General features: G+C 35.2%; 1 protein-coding gene across 1 annotated transcript in view; it reads left to right on the top strand.

Moving 5' to 3' along the window:
- Taf4b (TATA-box binding protein associated factor 4b) overlaps positions 1–22,137 on the top strand; it is a 131,612-nt gene that overhangs the window by 65,208 nt on the left and 44,267 nt on the right. Inside the window, exons 11-13 of the mRNA XM_021728930.3 lie at positions 3,667–3,797; positions 9,965–10,090; positions 16,704–16,760. Coding sequence (XP_021584605.1) covers positions 3,667–3,797; positions 9,965–10,090; positions 16,704–16,760 — 314 coding nt within the window. The remainder of the gene's footprint in view (positions 1–3,666; positions 3,798–9,964; positions 10,091–16,703; positions 16,761–22,137) is intronic.

The raw sequence follows: 22,137 nt of genomic DNA, 5'->3' as shown, positions 1-22,137 counted from the left end.
CATGGTATTTTTAAGGACTTCAAAGTATATTACTAATACACACTTTAAGTCTACTTCACAATTAATGAATATTTGAACTACACTATGCTCTACAAATGACCGCTTTTCATTTCTACTTTAAATTAAGGTTTGTCTTTTTTTTATCATGAACAACTAGAGTTTGCGAGTAGTTGAAAAGATAGGAATTAATAAACCTGACTGTGAAATGTTTGTTTGCTATTTGTGTTTTTCCTACCTCTCTTTCCTTCAAACCCCTTTTCTTCCTCTTTCCCTCCCTCCCTCCCTCCCTCCCTTCCTTCCTTCCTGGTATTTTCTTCTTTGCATGTGTATTTTGTAATACTGTTTGGAACCAGTTCTTTAATTTCGGAGCAAGCCTAAGCATTCATTATACCTTCTTTTGATAATATAGGAAATTTATTGGTATTTTAATTCCTTAATGCCATATAATTATCTAAAGCATTGGTAGAGTAGAAGTAGATACTTAGGTTTATCAATTCCTGTCCCTGTCCAAATTTTATTTCTAGTTTAATTTAAATTAGATTGATTGTAATGATAAAAAAATTAGCACTGAAAGAGTATTTTGGTTACTTAGGACAGGGATCAGCAACTTTTTCCAAAAAGGGCCAGATGGTAAATATTTGCCACTTTATGGCCATATGGTTTCTGTCACAGCTGCTCAGCTCCACTGTCTTAAGGCAAAAGCAACCATAGACAATATGTAAACAAATGGGCAAGACTATTCTCTTGGTCTGCTTGGGCTGCTGTAACAAAATATAGCACACTGATGGCTTAAATGAAAAAAACATTTATTCCTCATAGTTGTGGAGGATGGAGATGACCCTGTGTACTTACATGATCAGGGTCTTGGTGAGGGCCCTCTTGATGGTTTTCTGACTGTCATCTTTCTGCTGTATTCTCATGTGGCAGAAAGAGAGGTAACTGTCTTATCTCTCATTATCCCTTTCATTTGGGCTCTGCCTGTGACTTCATTATCCCCCAAAAGTCCACTCTAAATACCATCACATTGGAAGAGGGTTTCAGCATAAATTGAGGTATTTGGGGGACACAAATTCACTGCAGTGCTGTTCCCATAAAACTTTGTAACTATAAAGAGAGATAAGATTGGGCTTGTTGGCCATAATTTGGAAGCCTCTGATAGGGAGAATAAGGGAACAGCTATTTTTATTTTAATTTCTTAATAATGAAATGCAAAGTTGTCATCATATGATAGTCAACTGCTAAATAATAATTCTGAATTAGATAAGGTTTAATAAAAAAATAAAACCATTGAGTGAATGGTGTTAATGCATTTCTAGGAATATTTTTCACTTATAATAAAATTCCTTCTTTACAAAATATGCCAGAACAAAGGCCATTCCTTAAAAACTGAAATTATGCTGGGATGCCTGTAATTCCAGTAGCTTGGAAGGCTGAGTCAGGAGGATTGCAAGTTCAAGGCCAGATTCAGCAACTTAGTGAGACCTTCAGCATTTGAGTGAGACTTTCAAAATAAAAAGTAATTTAAAAAGTAGGGGGGAGAGGGGTAGGCTAGGGATGTAGCTCAGTGGTAAAGTATGTCCTGGGTTCAGTTTCCAGTAAACTGTAGGTTTCTCCCTACCCCCTTATAAATTTATCCAAATAAATTTTAAAATATGTTTTTCTACTTGGATAATGTTAGAAGATTAAATGCCCATGTTCTTTATTTCCCTGATTACCTAAATTAAATTGCACAAACATTAAATAAAATCACATAAACATGCATGCACTAACTAGTTCTCCTGAATCAACTATGCTGAATTTGTTTAAAAACAGAATTGTACTTAAAAGTGAGAGTTTCTACTAAATTTCTACTAAATGACCTTGCAAGGAGAATGATTCTAGAGGCCAACTGAAACAATATCTGTTTAACTTTGTAACTTTAAATAAATCGTATTTTATTACCTGCTAATGAAAATAATTTAGAAAATTTGTTCTTCTCTAAGCCCTGGAATTATTTGTTAATATTTTAAGAATTGGTCATTCTTAATGTTAGATAAATTACCTTTATTTTATAAATATATATGAAACTATTTCAAAGATCTCCCACCTAAACAGTAAATATTTTTTCAAGTGCTTATTTTCTTTCAACTTAGCCTGAAATATGTTATTTTTTTAATTTACCCCATTTTAAAATGTAATTTTAGTCACTGGATTGTTTTGAAATTTTACTGTTTCTTCTATAGAAGGCCTATTTATTTATGCAGAGGTTTATAATAAAATAGATTCGTTGTATTTTTTTCCCTGCATGAATCTGAAATTGGAGATGAATTCTATTTTGCTACAGAATAATTAATTACATTTTAAAAGGTGTGGTTTAGGAGAAATTGGAAAAATTTATATCTTCCTTCTATTTGGTTTATTATAGACAACATTTTAAAGTTTGATATTTATTATACAGTAATGTTAAGGAATTTGTTGGATTAATTAAGTCATATTTTGCTAGAGTTGTTCACCCTTTGATGAGAATGAGCATGTTTCATATAAATTAGCAAGCAGAATTAAACAGTAATTTTTAAAAATTGTTATGCATATATATGTACATATTAAGAACAATCATAGTAGCATTTTTAAAAGCTCATTTAAATTTGACTACTTAATTGCCTATATCTTTAGATTTAGATCTCTGTTGATAAGGATAGTTTCACTGTGCCTAACAATATTACTGTGTGTGTGTGTGTTTTAAGTACTGGGAATTGAAGTCAGGGGCTCTTTTCCACTGAGCCTGAGTCATATCCCTGGCTCTTTTAATTTTTTATTTTGGGGCATGGTCTCACAGTGTTGCTGAGGGTCACCTTGAACTTGCCTGGGCTGGTTTTAAACTTGAGATCCTCTTGCCTTAGCCTCAGCTTCCCAAGTCACTTGAATTATAGGCATATGCCATTTCACCCAGCAAGAAATACTATTTAAATACTGATAAGGTTAATATGTAAATGAGCTTCTACCTTTGAGTATGTGGTCCAAATTGTTTTCCTGGAACTTTTTTTCCTATTTAGTGAAGGAAGAAAAAAGGTTATTTAAGAAGAGAGAAGTTATTCAAAAGGGTGGGTGAAATGATGAAGCTTTGAACCCATTTCAACTTGTAAATTGATTATCAGGTCAATTTATCAGAACATGAGTTAGTGCAAAATATATACATGATTGGTAGTGGCCAAAAAGAATACAGGTATGTCTTGTAGGTGAGGCATTACCAGAGACTTACTATCTGAATTCCTTGAAATAAATGCCATAAATTGTTAACAGTGTCAAACAGGGCAAAATGTAATTTTCTATTTTTTTAATTACTAAAATTAACAGAATATGGCACTAATTTCTGCAGTTACCATTTTCCTCCCTGAACACTAGACTTGATTTGTGTTCTTATTAACTTTGTCCTATAAATGACCTTGCAAGGAGAATGATTCTAGAGGCTAAGTGAAACAATGTCTATATTTTCGAGGCTTCAGGCTAGGTTTTATTAATGTAATGTCTAAGATCTTTGAAGTTGTGACTTTACCAGGAAAATCATAATCTCCAAACCTTTATTCATAATGGGTATGACTTCCAGGGGGAACAGAATACCTGCTGTGCTAATTATTTCAATTATCAGCCACTACTAAAACATGTAATGGATTTTCTCTGCTTCCACAGGTAAAAAGCATGACATTACGGAACTTAACTCTGATGCTGTGAACTTGATCTCCCATGCAACACAGGAGAGATTACGAGGCCTTCTAGAAAAACTGACGACAATCGCTCAGCATCGAATGACTACTTACAAGGTAAAGGGAGTTGTTAAAGAAGTATGAACTCTTGTCTCTTCTGTAGCATGAATAAAGGGTAGTTTTGGGGCATGGATTCATACTCTAAGTGTATTTTTAAAAGAATTGTTGAGCCATATATTTCATATTAGTAGAAATTCAAAATCTTCTTAATTGGCTTTATTTAGATATGCTTGCATAACAAAAACTGGAATTTGAAATGGTGTCCAAAACTTCTATGTTGGTATAGATTACAATATGCATCTGTTCTGCCTGAAGCTTCTCTTCCTTGAGAATTTGATTGAGAAGGAAGATATATTAGGATGAAATATTGGCGTCTTTAGTTCTTTTCAGTGGTCTGGACTCTGCTAGCATTCCTATTCTTTTGAGTAAGTTTCCATGATAGCATTGAGTGCTGTTATTGGTACCACTTATTACTGTTCTTGGCTTCTTTATAAAAACTATATGCAGGAATAGCCTAACTTGTCCCTAGTGGTGTGAACTAAATGAAATGCTGTTAACAAGATGAAAGCCCTTGATGTATTTGAAGTATAGTTTTGGAAGAGGGCAAATATATTGGCCGATTAAGGATTTAAAAATTAAAAAGATAACCTGGAATTTTAAAAAAATAATATAAAGAAGGAATGTTAATAGCTAGATTTGAACAGAATGGTACATGTGAACTTACAAGGTTTTGAGTTTGCAAAAATCGTCATTGCCATGGCATTCTAACCATATTTTGAAAGGAATCCAGGAAAACATATCAGCTATCACACCACCCACCTATAAGTTCCTTGGAAGAATCATTCTATTTTCCTTCTTTTTTGTTTTATTTAGAACTTTAAGAAATACACATAGTTTCTGAATTTCTTGCTTGTATAAATCTTTGAGAGAAATTATTGATCAACAAAAATATGGGACCAGCAGGAAAAAAGCTGTGGAGAAATAAAATAACAGTATTGTGTGTGTGTGTGTGTGTGTGTGTGAGAGAGAGAGAGAGAGAGAGAGAGAGAGAGAGAGAGAGAGAGAGAGAGAGAGAGAGAGAGAAAGAATTGATTCTAGGAATTTGTCTATTTTTTTTCTGGTTATCTAGTTTGTTGTCATGTAACTATTTATAGTATTCTCATAATCCTTTTTATTTCTATAAGGTCTGTGGTAATGATCTTACTTTCATTTAAGATTCTAATTATTTGTATTCTTTTTGTCAGTCTAGCTAATGGTTGGTCAATTTTGTTAATCTGTTAAAAGAACCAACTTTTGGTTTAATAAATTTTGCCTGTTTTTCTGTTCTCAATTTTATTTATCTCCACTGAAGTCTTCATTATTTCTTCTTCTAACTTGAGTTCAATTTGCTCTTCTTTTTTAAAATTCTATAAAATATAGATTTTAGTTGTTAACTCAAGATCTTTGTTTCCTAATATAGGCATTTATTGCTATAAATTTCCCTCTGTGCACTGCTTTCACTTCGTACTAAGTTTTGTTCTATTGTGTTTTTATTTTTATTTGCATCTAAGTTTTTTTCTTGAGACTTTTTGACCTATTGGTTAAGAGTTAAATTTCTACATACTTGTGAATTTTCCAGTTCTCTTTCTAGATTTATTCCACTGTGGTCAGAAAAGATACTTTGTATAATTCAAACATTTAAGATTTATTGGCACTTGTTTAAACAAATGTGCAGTCTGCCTAAACAATGTTCCATATGCATTGGGTTCTGTGACACAAACCTATAATCTCAGCAACTCGGGAAACAAGGCAGGAGGATTGCAAGTTTGAGGACATCCTTGGCAGTTTAGCAAGACCTTGTCGCAAAATAAAAATAAAATGATTGGAGATGTAGCTCAGTGGTTTAGTGCCCCTTAGTTCAATCTCCAGTACTCCAAAACAAAAACAAAAACCCCAAAGGGAATGCTCCATATGTGCTTGAGCAGAATATGTATTTTGCTTTCATTAAGTTTTAATTTGATAGTTTATTAGATGTATTTGGTTTATGGTGTTAAGGCATCTATTTTCTAATTTATCATCTGTCTAGATATTCTATCCATTTTTGAAAGCAGGGTATTAAAGTCTTTTGCTGTATTAACTCAGTGGTTTATATGTGCACAGCCTTGGGTTCAGTCAATACAAAAAAAAAAAAAAAGAAGGAAGGAAGGAAAGAAAAGGAGAAAGCATGAAAAAAGTTTTGACACTGCTTCACTTGTTTGACAATGCTGTATCTTTCTTAATCATCTTTCTGTTCTATAACAGCTACTTGAATAGATTAAAAAATAAGAAAGGTTTATTTTGGCTCGAAGTTTGGAGCTTCTTATCCATAGACAATTGACCCCATTGCTTTGGACCTGTGGTGAGGTAATATATCACAGCAGGAACATGTGCAGTGGAGGAAAGATGCTGACCTCATGGCAGCTGGGAAGAAAAAAAGAAAAGGAGGAGGAGCCAAGGTCCCCATATCTCCTTTCAGGGCACACCTCCGGTAACCAAACTCAACACTAGGCTTCATCTCCTAAAAGTTCTACCACGTCCCATTGGCGCTACCAGCTGTGGACCAAGCCTGAAGTACATAGGTTTTGGGAGGATATTCAAGACCCAAGCTATTGCAATTCTATAAATTTAACCTTTTATCAGTATATGATTTCTCATTTCTGCTTCTCTTTCTTTAAATTAAAAAATGGGGTCTTGCTTGCTGTGTTGCCCAGGCTGACCCCGAACTCCTGGACTCAAGTGATCCTCCTATCTCAGCCCCTTAAGTAGCCTGGGCTACAGACCCACACTGCTACACCCAGTTTCTTTGTTTCTCATAACAGACTTTGACTTAATGTCTATATATCTGATATTAGCATAAATACCAATGCTTCCTTTTGGTTTTATGTGCATGGAATATCTTTTTTCATTCTTTAATTTTCACTCTATTGGTATGTGTTCATCTTAAATTCTTCTCTTGAAGACAATATCTGTAATTGGATCATGTTTGTCTGTGCCCCCCTATTCCTCGAAGTCCCCCAACTTCTTGACAGTCTCTGCTTTTTGACTGGGAAGTTTAATCCATTTACATTTAAAATAATTACTAAGAAAGCACTTCTGCTATTTTGTTACTTATTTTATGTATTCCCTACTGTTTAATTGATATTTTTTCCTTGTACCATTTTGATTTTCTTTTGGGTATATTTTCTTTCTTTTGCTGGGGATCTAACCCAGGGCCTCATGCATGCCAAGTAAGTGCTCTATCACCAAGCCACATCTTCATCCATTTTTGTATATTTTCTAAGTGGTTACCATGGAGATAAACAACATCCTAAACCCTTTCAAACCTAGTTTGAATTAATATCTTTAATTTTGTAACGTGAAGAAATTATAGTCATCTTTTTGGCCCTTTACTCTTTTAAAAGTGTGTTGAAACATTTTTTACAACTGAAATCTCTTTGTTCCTACCTTAATCATTTTTTGAGAAATACATGAGTACGTCATCATTTATAGTGGAATGTTTCTGTACAGAATGTAATGTGTACAATTTAGTATGGAAGATAATTTTTCCAAGTAATGTTTTCTGAGTGCCACTCAGAGCTCTATTGTATATAGCCATCAGATAGAATTCTTCTGTTGTTTATCAATAACATATGTTTCAAGACGTTAGCTGCCCTACGCAAAAATGGATAGTATCTACTCCACCTGGAAGACCTCACTGACTTAGCTTAAAGCTAATACTTCCTTAACCCTGTCTTGTACACTGCCTATTCGGATTGATTTTCCCCGTGCCCACTTTTCCTCACACATTCCTTAATACAGCTATGCCACTGTTGGAATTTGCATATGTAGAAAGACAAAGGATTGTCATTCTTTATTAAGCAGAAATAAAACTAATTTAATGATACTTGAATTTAATTCAAAATCACCTTTATTCTGTAGATTTTAATTGTAATAATCTTTGCATCAAAGATTTAGCCTTGTCATTGTGTTTTAGTTCATCCTAGATAGGATTTATTTTTATCCATACAATGTAAGAAATTCTAGTCACTGAATGTATTAAAAAGAGAGATCACCATCTCTTTCTTCTCTGAACCATTTACTTTTGATAATCTTTCACCTGGTTAGGTATAATTCTCTAATTAATCATAAACTATAAACTGATATTTGGGTAAAGAAGTAAAAAATGGCATGCATTACAAAGCTTTTGATCTTGCTGCCAGGTGTTTTCCCACTGAAGATACATTTTAGTTTTCTGTATGCCTGTGGCCATGAAGAACTTTCATTATTTTCCGGTTGAAAGGTACTATAAGTGGTTCCTTTGGATGGGATTCACTTGATGGTGTTGATATTATTTGGGGCTACACATTTTCATTGTAAATCATTTAATATGTAATAAGTATGTCTGGTAAAGCCCTACTCTTTTGGTACACAAGTCTTCAGTTTGTGAGGCCTGCTGAGGTAAAGGAATGTAGTAAAATTGGGGTTAATGCTGTTTAGAAAGGGTTAGGGACTCAGTGGGAACAGGACAGGCACTCCTTTGTTTAGTAGTATCTGGAAGAGAAAAGGAAGAATGTATAATGCCAGAGGCAGTTGGGAGAAAAAAGAAATAAAATGGGAATGTGATAGGGTTAAAATTTAAAAAGTCTGCACCCTTTTTAATTTAGTGTTTGTTGTCCTTTTCTACATTAAATCCTGTCAGTAAACTATCTCCAGAGTGTCTGAACACAAAAATGGTAAAGATGAAGTATTTGAGAAACCACTGTTATTATGTTTAACCTCTATGGTTGGCCTATAATGTGTTCCATATTCTATCTTGTATTGTTTAACTTTAAAAAACATTTGGGAATTCTTTGTGTATTAAGCATGAAGTAAAATAAGTAGCACTAATACATCCTTGTTCCTTAAACTATGTAATACTCTTTTGATCTAGTTAAATACCAACAATAAAAATTTAATTTAAAAAGAATCTTGGGCATATGAAATCTCTCATTCCCAGTTAATTGAATCAGCCATAAGCTTGGGGATAAAGCAAAGATGGGAGTGGTGCTGTACACTGATTTCCAGGCCAGGCACTGACTGTTGAACTTAACATTCAGTTTTTCTGCTATATAGTTGCCTTCTCATGTCTGAAATACTGAGTGAATATATGGTAGGGTGAGTTTAATATTGATTGGGAAGCCCACACAATGAACATGCCTATAAACTTGACTATTCAGAAGGCTAAGGCAGGACAATTAAAAGTTTGAGACCAGTCTGAGTAGCTTGGAGAAACTCCGTCTCCAAGTAAATAATAAATTAAAAAAGAAATGACTGGGGATGCAACTTAGTGGTAAAGTGCTTGCCCAGCAAGTGCAAAACCCTGGATTCTATTCCCAGTTCAGCAAAAAAATGAGGGGGAAGAAATCAGGAATATCCCTGTGCTCTTCCCCACCCTACCATTGCTGCCCATCAGACCACATACAGGTGGACAGAGGACAGATAGGGACAGAAAGGTACTCATAGGCTAAGGAAATATTTAGACTGAAAAGCAGTGATTTATACTTTAGCATATCAGATTTTATCATTTTATGGAAAAATTAAGACAATTATACTTCTGTGTGACTCTCACAGATTATACAATTACTTTCTTTGACTACAGTTCTATCTAAATTCAGACCTTAATGGGATTCTCAAAACAGGGTTTTGGGATTTTAATATTTGTCAGCTTGTCTTATGTTGTATTTTGATAGAAGTTGTATTCAGTTATTAAGGTTAGACTAACCCAACCAGGTAACCAGAGTGATAATTTTCGTCTTTGGTTTATTTTTCAGTGAGGTGATTGTTTCTTGCTTTTTGTCTTCATAGGCCTAAGATTTAATTACTCATGTTAAGCTCTGCTAAGATCAACAATAATTTAACTAAAAAGTTTTAAATTATAGGTAAATGGTATACTCTTGCATTTTTCTTCTTGTGGTTGGCTTAATTGTTTACCCCAGCTCCCAATGAGGTTTAATGGAAAAATCTCTTTGAAATGTAAATGTTAGATCATCTCTCAAATTTTAAGGAAGATAAAGATTCCTGGTTTTTACTTGTTTGTTTTGTTAAGTTTGCTTATCAGAAACAAAAATAATACCTGAAAATTTAGCTTCCTATATGTGTTGATGTTATTGTCTTTAGTTAAATTATAATGATATCTAATGTACAGTGCATTGTGCACAGGATCATCGTAAAAACTTTTTTTTTTCCAGGCAAGTGAAAATTATATTCTGTCTAGTGATACTCGGTCACAGCTCAAATTCCTTGAAAAGCTGGATCAATTGGAGAAACAGAGAAAAGATTTAGAAGAAAGAGAAATGTTACTTAAGGCAGCCAAGGTAAGGGCCTACATAATTTATGAGTGAATGCGGCCTGGCAGTGAGGTCAGAATTGGCTTTATCATTGGTTGGCTGTCTTCGTTTTATTAAGCTTTTAGATTTCTCTGGAGGATTTCTTAAAATGAAATTAGTAATAGTATGTCTCACAGCCAGGATGGTGTGGTACAGTGGCTTTCAGTTAATTTAGTTCAATGAGTTATAATCTTTTGTCTCTTCACTTTCATTTCCTGGGAGTTAGGCATCATACCTACCCACCCACCCCACCTCCCAAGTAAAAATATTTTGTAAAATTTTAGCGTAAGAATTGATATGTGCCAAGTTACAGTTCAGGAAAAGAAAATTGGAAAGTAGACAGAAACATTGTGGATAAAATTAGGAATAATTTGGATTACATGTACTAAAATATAAGATGGATGGAAATGAGTTAGAGAGGAATAGAGAACAAACAAGTGAGACTATATACTTACTTATTTCCTTTCTCCTTTATTGAAATGTTTCCACAATTGTTAATGCCAAATGGAGTAAAAGCTTAATTAGGCTAGAGTTTGCATTATGTAATTCCATGCTTAGGGTCATTGTAAGAAGTATTAAATGTGCTGAACATTAGTCTTTTTTTTTTTTTGGAAGCACCTTAGTTTTGATATCTAGTTTTCTTAGAAGCTTCTCCTTTTAGAGTATTTGATCCTAATTATGTACTAATTGCTTTAAAATATATATATATATATATATATATATATTTTTTTTTTTTTAGATGTTGATGGACCTTTATCTTATTCATTTATTTATATGCGATATGGAGAGTCCAATCCAGTACCTCATACATACTGGGGGCAAGCACTTTATCACTGAGCCACAACCCCAGCCCTCCAGTTGTTTTTTTATTTGTTTTTGTGATACTGGGGATTTAACCCAGGAGCGCTAGATCTTAACTTGTGACCCTCCACCTGCTTTAGCCTACCAAGACACTGGGATACAGGTGTGTGCCACCATGCCCAGGGTACTGATTACTTTTTTGAGAACTAATTTCATATCTATAGAAAAGTTGAGCAGGATTGTATTCTCAGCCCCCTTTCCCATGTTTTTCCATTTAATATTTTACTGTATTTGCTTCATCTCTCCTCTTCTCCACCATTTCTAAATACACACACGCACACACACATAAAGTTTCATTAGTTTGTCCATATGTCTGTCTTCTCTCCTTCATTTCTCGATTTAGAACTTTTAAAGTATATTCAGAGTTGTATAACTACTGGCACTAAGTAATTGTTTTCTGAACCATTTGAAAATAGTCTTCAGACACTCAAACATTCTAGTATGTATTTGCAAAAATAAGGACAGTCTCTTTTGTAAACCTCCAAGGAACTCAGCAATGTAACACTACCATCAATTGCATAGACCCTTGACTTAATTTCACCAGCTATCTCCCCTGTATCTTTATTTTTCCTTCATGTTCCATTTTCCATTCAGGAACATGTATTGCATTTTGTTGTTATCTCTTTTCATATTCGTTCAGTTAGTGTTGGTCTTTTTGTCTTTATTCATGTCTTTGACAATTTTCAACAATATAGACCTTACTTTCTAAACACAGGATGAGCCTCAACCTGGATTCATCTGGTATTTCTTTTTGACCAGAGTCATGCATTCTTGGCAGAAATGCACAGAAATGATGCTATATTCTTCTTGGCTGACTGTATCAAAAGACAGCCTTGATCACCTGTTCATGTAGGTGCCTTCCAGTTCCCTCCATTTTAAATTGACCAATTCCCCCTTTGTAGGTGCTTCAACTCCACATAAGGATGTGAGCACAATAGCCCTATCTCTGTGCAGTTTCTGCTGTCTCAGCCTCAGCCCCAGTGCTGACCCCTGTCCTGGGACAGGCAGGGAAATAGGACAGGATGTTCTTCCTTGAGCACAAATATCTTCATAGGAAGATATTTAAGATGATATCAACATTCCATTCCTCAAAAATCTTCCATGTATCAGCCTTAGTGTTCATTGTGATATCTGCCTGAATTAGCCCTCTCTGTGATGGTTGCCAAATGCTAATTCTTTATTTCTGTTAGCTTACCTACATTTATTAGTACTCTACTATATAAAAGAGTTTTTTTTCTACCTTAGTCATATCAGTATGGGATTATGATTTTCTGTGTCATTCAACCAGTTGTAATCCATTACTATCCTTTTTTTTTTTTTTTTTTTTTTTTTTGGTACTAGGGATTGAACCCACTGCTGCTAAACTACTGAGCCACATTCCCAACCCTTTTTATTTTTTGAGACAGGGTCTCACTGCTAAACTACTGAGCCACATTCCCAACCCTTTTTATTTTTTGAGATAGGGTCTCACTGCTAAACTACTGAGCCACATTCCCAACCCTTTTTATTTTTTGAGATAGGGTCTCACTGCTAAACTACTGAGCCACATTCCCAACCCTTTTTATTTTTTGAGACAGGGTCTCAAGTTTGTTTCCATTATAAGGCTTTAGTATTTGCTGTGCTGTCTGCTTGGAATATCATTCCCCCAGATCTTTATATGGCTGCTGAGGGTCTCGCTAAGTTCCTTAAGGCCTTGCTAAGTTGCTGAGGCTGACCTCAAACTTGGGATCCTACTGCCTCCACATCCCAAGCCCCTAGGAGTAGAGGCATGTGCCACCGAGCCTAGCACTATCATTATTTTGATATTTAAAAATTGCTTGAGTGGGAGACTTTTTCAAGGTGGCACTTTGGTCCTTTATCATATGTCTATCAGTCACTGAGCATGTTCTTACTTTCTGGCTCAAGCTATTACAGGCCCAGCCTTTACTATTCCTGCCCCAGCCCTGCAATGAACTATTTCTGTAAGGAATCCTGTTTCTTTTTAGTTGAAGATAATGGTCAGAAACCACTATTAGATATATACTATTGTCATTGCTTAACAGAGTGTCAGACCCTCTCAGTGAACAAATCTAGGAATTTGTAGTATGTGTATATATGTAACCAACCATACATTCATAATTGTTCCTGTATCTGTGTGTGTATATAATACAATCACGAGTTCAGATGGATTCCTCCAACTGTAATCTAGTACCTCAGGGTTCTTTCTACCCTACCTTTTCCATGTTTGTAAAAACTCTCTCCAGTAGTCAGTAACTTGGCTCTTATCACCTTTAATATGTTTAATGTATGTTCTGAATCAATTTAGCTTTCAACTGATCAGTATTTCAATGTAACTAATGTGACTAATGTCTGAACTAGCCATGTTGCTGTCATCTCTCTTACTAGTAATTCTCCCAACCCCATTTCATTGTCCATTCGATTAATCATCACACCCATTGACCCATGCTTCCATGAAGTGCCCCAGACTTTTACCAACCTGTATTCTTGGCCACTTGCCCATATCTTGGTAAGGTGCCTCAGCCCTACACAAGGATGTGGGCACAATAGCCCTATCTCTTTGCAGTTTCTACTGTCTTAGCCTCAGCCCCAGTGCTGACCCCTGCCCTGGGACAGGCAGGGAAATAGGACAGGATGTTCTTCCTTGAGCCCACAAGTGCTATAAGCAAGCACTCAGCCATTGTAATGAGGTGGTTTATTGGTGCTTTATTTCTAGTTAAAGTGCTATAAACAAGGTCATAAACTATTAAATACTGGTCTAGTAGTTATTATTGGATAAAAAGTATGATACTTTCTCTTGGTCTATTGGCTTTTCCATTTTTCACCAGACAGACTTCTAAGTGTTGGAATGCCCCAGATTTCAGTCCCAGGTCTTTCCCTCTCTCTTAATTCTCTTGTAAGATTAATTCCAATTCAGTATACATCCTGAAATTCTGGGCTTCTATAGCTAATTGCCTGCTTCATATTGCTTCAGTGGCTAATAGGCATCTCAAATTTATTATGTCCAAAAAGACTCTGATTTTTCCCTCCCTCTTGCAGCTTTTCTTAATTCAGTAGATGACACCCATCATTTGCCAGATGTTCAAGCCAAAAATCCTAGGAGTCATCTTTAGCTTCTTTCTTTCTCTTCTTCCCATATTCAGTTCACTTCCTGTTCATTCCCAAAATGTGTCCGTGGTGATGTTTTTATCACCACCATCACCACTGTAACCTAAACATCTTTTATTTGGACTTTTATAATACCTCCTAACTGATCTCCTTTCCCTTTTACAATTTCTTCATCATACTATTGTGAGAATAATATTTTCATCACAAAATCAAAAATCTTTCATTGTCTTTTATTGCATTAAAAATAAAATCCAAACTTTTTACCAAATTTGATAAGGCCTCACATCATCTTGCCCACACCTCCCTCTTGCCTCAGATTGCTCCTCTCACTCACTCCACTCTGACCTTATTCCTGCCTCTTTTGCTTCCAGGGATTGAACCCAGGGGTGTTTAATGCAAAGCTATATCTAAGCCCTTTTTGTAATTTTTGAGAGGATCTCAATACCTGCAAAGGCTGATCTAGAATTTGTGATCCTCCTGCCTCAGCTTCTTGAGTAGCTGGAAATGTGCTACCACCCCTGGAGGTCTCACTGACTTTTTTGTTCCTTGAGTATGCCAAGCTTGTGTCTGCCAGGGTTTCTAATTAGGCATCTAAAACTGAACATTGGGTTCTTTCCCCCTAAATCTGCTCTTTGTTAGATCTTTGGCTTCTCAGAAAGTTTAAATTACCATCCTTTCTTATTGCTTAGGCAAGGGTCCTAAGAGTCATCCTTGTTTCCTCTCTTTATTTTCTATATTCAGCCCATCAATAGCCTATTTGGCTTTACCTGCAAAATGTGTTTCCAGTCTAATCATTGTCTTCTTTGCTGTGATGCTAGTTCAGTCTGCATTCATTTTTCTCTCACTCAGTCTCTTACCCACAACAGTTGCTTTGGAATGGTCTTCTTATTGCACTGGGTGCCAGTTCTTCAGTCTTGAATCCCTGCAGTGCCCCCTCTACATAGCTGCAGAAGACCCCTTTTGAAAGGCACCTTAGGGACGACTCCCTCTGTGCTTTGGACCCTCCAGTGGCTTGTTCTTGTAACTGAAATTAACTCCCCTACAAGGCAACACATGATCTTCAATCTTTCTTCCCTTTAAACTTTCTATTTCAAACATAGGGGCTTTCTCACTGTATTCAGTTATACCCAAGTTTGTTTCCATTATAAGGCTTTAGTATTTGCTATGCTGTCTACTTGGAATGTCATTCCCCCAGATCTTGGCTGCTTCTTTTTTCTCATTCAGACATCTACTCAAATATCACTCCTCAGAGATAAATTCCCTGTCAACTAAAGAGGTACTCACCAGTCTTGTCTGTTCTATCACATCATTCTATTTATTTTCTTTATAGCACTTATCAGTATCAGCATTTTTTTTGTATTTTTACTCATTTAAAATTTTACATATCATACATATCAAGTGAAGAACAGTGATCCATAGTGTAATATTTATACTATGAATAACCAATAAATGGTGGATGACTAACAAAGATGTAATACCCAAATGTGCCCATTATGCTGGAGCAAACAATCATATACACACATGTACATGCATATTTATCTATAAGCATGTACACATTTTCATTCTCTCAATATTATAGATAGAATAACAAAAGAGTCCCAGACAAAGTTGTTTTAGTAGATTGGGAATTAAAATGGAGAAAAAAAATGCATACTTTAGGTACAATTTAGTATAGGTAGTTACGTGTTTGAAATTAAAAGCCATGCTGAAGCCTCTTGCTTTCTTTTAACAAAGGAAACCCTCCAACCGTTGTGCTTTTCTTTAACAAAGGTATTGGTAAATTCATAAAAATATCAGTTAAGCTTAGTAAATAATAAAATACTTCTTAGTTTTTTTTAGCTTGTTAGCTGTCTTTAGTTAGTGAAGATTGAATTTTATAGAGAAAATACACAGATTTATAGGAGTTAAGTAACTGTTAGGATGAATAAAAAGGTCCACGTATCCCAAGCATGTTTTCTTGTGAATATATATTTATGATATCAGAAATGAGGTTTATTACGTTTTGTTTTATGATTAAATTATGTATAGCTAATAGCTTGTTTTCTTATGCCAATCTTATGAAAAGTGGCAGTCAGTAAACATTTATGAACATTTACTTGTGCCTGACATTCTAATAAATGTTATAGAGAAGATACTTTAATGAAAACGTTAAAATGTATTTCCTCCTTTTTAAAATTATGCTTTTAAAAGAGAGATTTGTTTCAAGGTGACTGAAGTTCTTGATTTTCATGGTCCATGAAATAGCATGTTTTCCCAAACTTCCTTTACCTGAAGATGAGCCCAGTGTTATTGTTTTCATTCTTTAGGGCGCCAACAGTTCTTCTTTTCTTTTTCTTCATGTGTACCATCCATTTTTTAGTTTCCAGTGTTCCACAAGAACGTCATGCCTCAACTGGACCTGACTGACATTGTTAGCATCATTTCAGTATAAGCTTCCTCCAGGCTAGAACACAGCAGCCGGCCCAGATGATGAAGGGGGAGTAAGGGCGGGAGTGCAGCTAGACTGGATTGAGGCATTGCCCCTGGAGCTAGGATTTTCAATCACAAGTGAAATTGTCATTTATTAAATATTTAACTGCGACTATGGTGTTTAGATGCTCGTAATTTCTATTAAAATTTTCTTTTCCTTTGATAGAGTCGTTCCAATAAAGAAGATCCAGAACAGCTGAGATTAAAGCAGAAAGCCAAAGAGGTAGGACTTTCAAGTCACCATGCTTGCCTTTGTGTTTGAGGGAAGGTTGGCAGCTCTCTCCTGGCAATTAGGTCAGGGTTTATTTTGCTGTTGCATACCATTTGCAGAAGCCTTGGGGAAGGACGGGAACTGCTGAAGGCAAGGGCAGTACTTCAAATGAGGTCAATGAGTTATGTGCTCTCTTTTTAAAATTTACTTTCAAGGCTTAGGCCTGTCTAGAAATGACTCTTTGTAAACTTCAGCAGTGTACTTGGAGGAGTATAGTGTGGGATTAAAAAAAAAAAGAAGAAACTTTTGAGATTTAGCATCTGGGACTGTACAATAGGCTACATTTTTCCAGGGTAATTGTTCGTTTTGTAAATCTGATACTGCTTATAATTCTTTGGCTGGGAGGCGGTACTGGGATTTAGTTTTAAATGGAAAATGCCTCTGGCTTTTAATTTTCTGGGCCCAGCAGTTTTCTGTTCTGGAATGGAGCCCTTGTTTCACACAGTTCATGTTTAGCTGCAGGGGTTTTAGTTTATAGCTTAGACTGGTTAAGCTTTTACTCCCAGAGGCCTCTGCATAGCAACTGTAGAAATCAACAAATAAGTTCATTTATGTCTGCAGCCTCCTCTCAGTAGCTGACTTTTTACATTTCCCAATATCCATTTCCTGACTTTTCTAGCCCCAGAGAAAAAACTCCACTAATTGGAGCTTATTTTAATTGAGCCTTAATATTGGATCTCACTGGAGTTGCCCCCAGAGCTGCTGAGAACAGAATGAAATGAAAGTACCTAAGGTTGAAGATGTGGTGTGTGTATGATTGTGTGTGTGTGTGTGTGTGTGTGTGTATGCGCGCGCACACACACGCATGAGTGTGTGCATGCATGAAAATTTTCACTTGACCTACAGATTCTTTTCACTCCTGAATAAATCATCAAGCCTGTTCACATTTCTGATTAAGGATCTGACAGCAGACGATAATAAAGACAATTGAGGTGTGAGACGTGTGATATGGAGCTGAAGAAATTGGTTTCTATAGTTACTTGACTGATTTCATGCAATTTTTAAGGATCTTTGTGCTAAATAAGAGTGATTTCCTGAGCAACCTTTTTTCCTTAACTGTGCCTCTTGAACTATGAAATTTGTTGTTGCTTAACATTGCTGCACTTGGCTCCTAGGTGCCAGCAGCAGCAGGTTATTTATGAATGTTTTAAAGGCCCTTATTGTTTGGATTAATGTAGGAGCTGAGGCAAAACAAATGGAAATCTAGTAAGATTCTTACAATCAGTGTGTTGTGTTTTCATTAACATACAGAAGGGAAATACATGAACTCTGGGTAGAGAGGTATCAGGGTTGGGACAAGGAATGCCAGAAAGGGAAAACATTAAAAGGAGTTGAAACCATTTTATTTTCAACTAAATATTTCTCGTACTAAATTCTTTTCAGTGGAAAATTTATCTAAAAATGTTAATATGAGAAATGTACTTGTCTCTTTCATTAAGCAAACCTGGCTTGTTGATAGATTATTTGGGGATATAAAACCCCATCTTGCTCTTTGTTTTAATTAAGGGCTGCCTGGAGACTTACCTCACTTTCTCCTACTTGTATTCCCTTTTTGGAAAACATGTTTCTGAAAGCTTACCCCTTTAACCTTAAAGATCTCACCCTTTCTGTTCTTCCTTCATAAACATCTGTATCTTAGGTCAGTTTTTCCTTTGGTGTTGTTTAAATTTTTTTTTTGAGTATGTTGTTTGTTGGATTTTTTTTAAGTATTCTGTTTAATTATTCCCTGAGGCATGAATTGGTAGACAGAATTTTTCAAAGAATATTCAGAGAGACAAACAAAACAAAACCCCACTGCCTTTCTTATTGAGAACAGGTAGTAGCAAACCTGTTTATTTTCTTTCCCTTTGCACCTCCACTTTCTTTCAAGCAACATTAAAAGAATTAAATATAATTTCTTTCCAGAGTATCTTGAAAGTTTTCTATTTGCTTCCTGCTGTAAATCCTCTTTGATCAAAAAGGTAACCAAATACATGGCTTTGGTCTAAGAACAGAGCCACTCTGTATTAGTTGCAAATGTTCGAAAGTTAAATATTGTCATTTTTGTCATCTTCCTGTCCCCAAAGCTGTTAGTAACTTTAAGGTTCAAAGGACTCCCCGTCAGAATCAGTTACACAAAGGTACCATATTTTATTTGGTTGCATATTGTCCCTACCTTAATATGGAGTTGAATTGTTCTCTTGTATGGTAATGCGTAAGGTTATGCACTAACCACTGTCACCTTGATGTAAACTATAATAGTTTGGTTTGTTATTCTTTCCCCATTTGACTCTCTGGACAGTTGTCTTCGTTGAGTTGTAAAGATTAGCATAGATTTCTTTATGGTGATTAATTTAGAGCTGCTTTGCTTTCCCTTTTAGGTAATTGGTAATTTCTTCCTATCAAGCTCATCAGAGGAAACAGGTTAATGCCAGTATAGAATAAATGAAGAACTCTGAAGAACTATTTAGAGAAGTTGTAGGCTTTATTTATGCTAGAAATGTTTCAGCAGTGATATTTATCATATAAATATTAAATCATAACCTGAATCACCTTCATAATCTATGTTTGCTTTCAGCCGTTGAGGATGAGTTTTGCTCTTGATCCTTTCTCTTGAGATTATCCTTTTCTCTAATATGATTTTAAAGGCTATTAAATTCTTATGCGGATGAATTGTGTTAAATGGGGTAGGTTTTAAATGGAGATATCCAAAATTTTTTTCAGTTCTTCCTGTTGATATGTTTCAATCTTGTCATTCTCATTAGGTACTTTAATAAAAATAAACTATCTCTGGGTTTTCTTGCTCTCAATTCATTGAAGTGGCTCTTGCAATATAGTGTTCTTATGGACCTGACCGGTTGGGTTATCTATTTAAAAACCTTGTTGTCCGGTAAAATGTCTGTGAATATCCTTGTCATGCAAATATTTCATTTCAAATGTAGGTGCTTATCTTTTCAATAGTCTTTTTTGCTTCAGTTAAAGAAAAAATAGATTCTTTATGTCTTATAAATTTAAATTTTTAATACTAACACTTTCAGAATTTCCATTTGCAGGGGGATTGTCCTAGATACCTTGCCTAAAATGTAAATGCTCTTATTCTTCCATTTCACCATTATGACAAGTTTTAAATAGATTACTAATTGCTAAATTCTAATTTCAAACAAGCAAGCACATCTTTGTTTAATACAGCTGCAGACTTGTCCAAAATGTGTGGTGTATGTCCTAGATTAACATCTAGCCCTCAGTGTTTTCTTTTCTTACCACATCATCCAAAATTCTGCAGAGCAAGCCATCTGACCTTGCAGTTCAAAAATCCTGATTTCTTAAAACATTTGTTATATATTTTGTGGCCTTCATTTCCTTTTAAATTTCTTCTTCTCCTTTGGGAAATGTGAGTTCAGTGCATCTGTGCAAAGTGAGACAAAGAATTTCTTTATTTCTTTTTAACAATTCCTAGCATTCCCACTTTCATTTTTTAATCAGACAGTAGAAGGGAGAAAAAGGAATACAAGCCATATACCTTCTGGCACATTGTCTTTGCAGAGCAACCTGTAGGAACTGGGCAAAAGAATAAGCATTAAATGATTGAAATATATAAGAGATTAGGAAACAAGTGCTGTGAAGACCTTTTTAAGATTTTTGTTTAAGGAAATCATAGGATATTAAAAAAACCCTACAACTTTCCAAAAAGCAATATAAATTGTGTAAGAAATGATATACTGAATTATAAGGCTCATTACTATTTAGAAAATATATTGTTTAGTTATGAGAGAGGGAAAGTTATTTTTAGTATGAAATTTGAAAAGATAGAGAGTCCGTGAAATGTAATAGTTAAGCTAACCATTAACATAGCAATTGTATTTACACAATGTTACTTCTGCATGGGCCCAAATGCATGGAACATTAGATGGGGCAAAAGCAAATTTGTCATTAAGAGTACATTCTAGCCAGGCATGGTGGCACATCCTAGTAACTTAGGATGCTAAGCAGGAGAGTCACAAGTTTGAGACCAGTCTGGGCAATTTGGCAAAATTCTGCCTCAGAATAAAACTTGAAAAAGGACTAAGAGAGGATGTAGCTCAGAGTTAGAATACCCCTGCGTTCAATCTCCATTATGGAAGAAAAAAATAAGTCCATTCTTATTTTTTCTCATAATCAAATTGTGGCAGAATGGAGAAGATATTCTTAAAAAAATTTTTTTAGTTGTTGATGGACTTTTGTTTTATTTTTTTGTGGTACTTAGGATCGAACTTAGTGTCTCACACATGCTAGGCACATACTCTACCACTGGGCTACAACCCCAGACCGAGAAGATACACTTAAAATGAGAAGTTATAAAGAGCTCTTGTATGACATTTCTGAGAAACAACAATTAACGCATTAGTAATCTAGGACAGTGATTCTCAAACTTTAATGTGCATGAACATTATCTGGAGGGCATGTAAAAATACAGATTGCTATGCCCCACACCCAGGGTAAGGCCCGAAAATTTGTGTTTCCAGCAGATTCCCACATGCTGCTCTTATTGCCATTGTTTTTCTACAGATCATATAGAACCATTTGTCTAGGAGGAGAAAAAAGGAGGCTTTAATTTTTATTTATTTTCCCTTTAAGTGGTCAGTGAAGGTTAAACAAAATGCCGTGATTTGGGAATCTGAGATTTAGCATGTTGACCTTGGAAGACTTCGGTTACTATCCAGAAGATTTTTTTCCCAGAACCATGAAGGCTACACAAGATTTTTTTTTTTAATGTATATTTTCACAAGAGATGTGTATCTTAACTTTTAGATTAAGAATGTGTGTGAGTCTAAAGAGACATATCACTGTCCCAGGGTAGAAGAGGTACATAGTATAGAAAAGAAAAAAGCACTGAATTTAGAGAAGGAATCTTGGATTTCTATTCATTCTGCCATTATATAGATCTCATTTTGGGGAAGTTACTTTGCTCTTTGAATTTACCTCATTCATTTGTTTTTGTGGTTTTTTTTTTTTTCTTTTTTGGTGGGGGAGTATTTAAAACAAATGTAAAAATACTTGCTCTGCTTGTGAAACAAGGACATCATAATTTAGCATGAGAAAAAAATGAGCAGCTTAAAAATATTAGCCATGGGAACACTTTAGGTAGGTGGTCTGCAAAGCTCTTTAGAGATAGTTCGAGACTGACAATGATATTTTTGTTTCCCATATTTTTATTGGTGCATTATAATGATGTATGATGCTTGGGACTCTTTGTTACATTTTCATACCTGCATATGATGTAACAATATAATTTGTCCAATATAATTTCCTAGTATTTCCCATTTCCCTTCTCTCTTAACCCTCCCACTGGTCCCTTTCCTCTGTTCTATTC

The sequence above is a fragment of the Ictidomys tridecemlineatus genome, chromosome 13, assembly GCF_052094955.1.
Source record: "Ictidomys tridecemlineatus isolate mIctTri1 chromosome 13, mIctTri1.hap1, whole genome shotgun sequence".
Taxonomy (NCBI): Eukaryota; Metazoa; Chordata; class Mammalia; order Rodentia; family Sciuridae; genus Ictidomys; species Ictidomys tridecemlineatus.
Note: the sequence above shows the minus strand (reverse complement) of the source record. Positions and strands in the feature narration are given on the sequence as shown.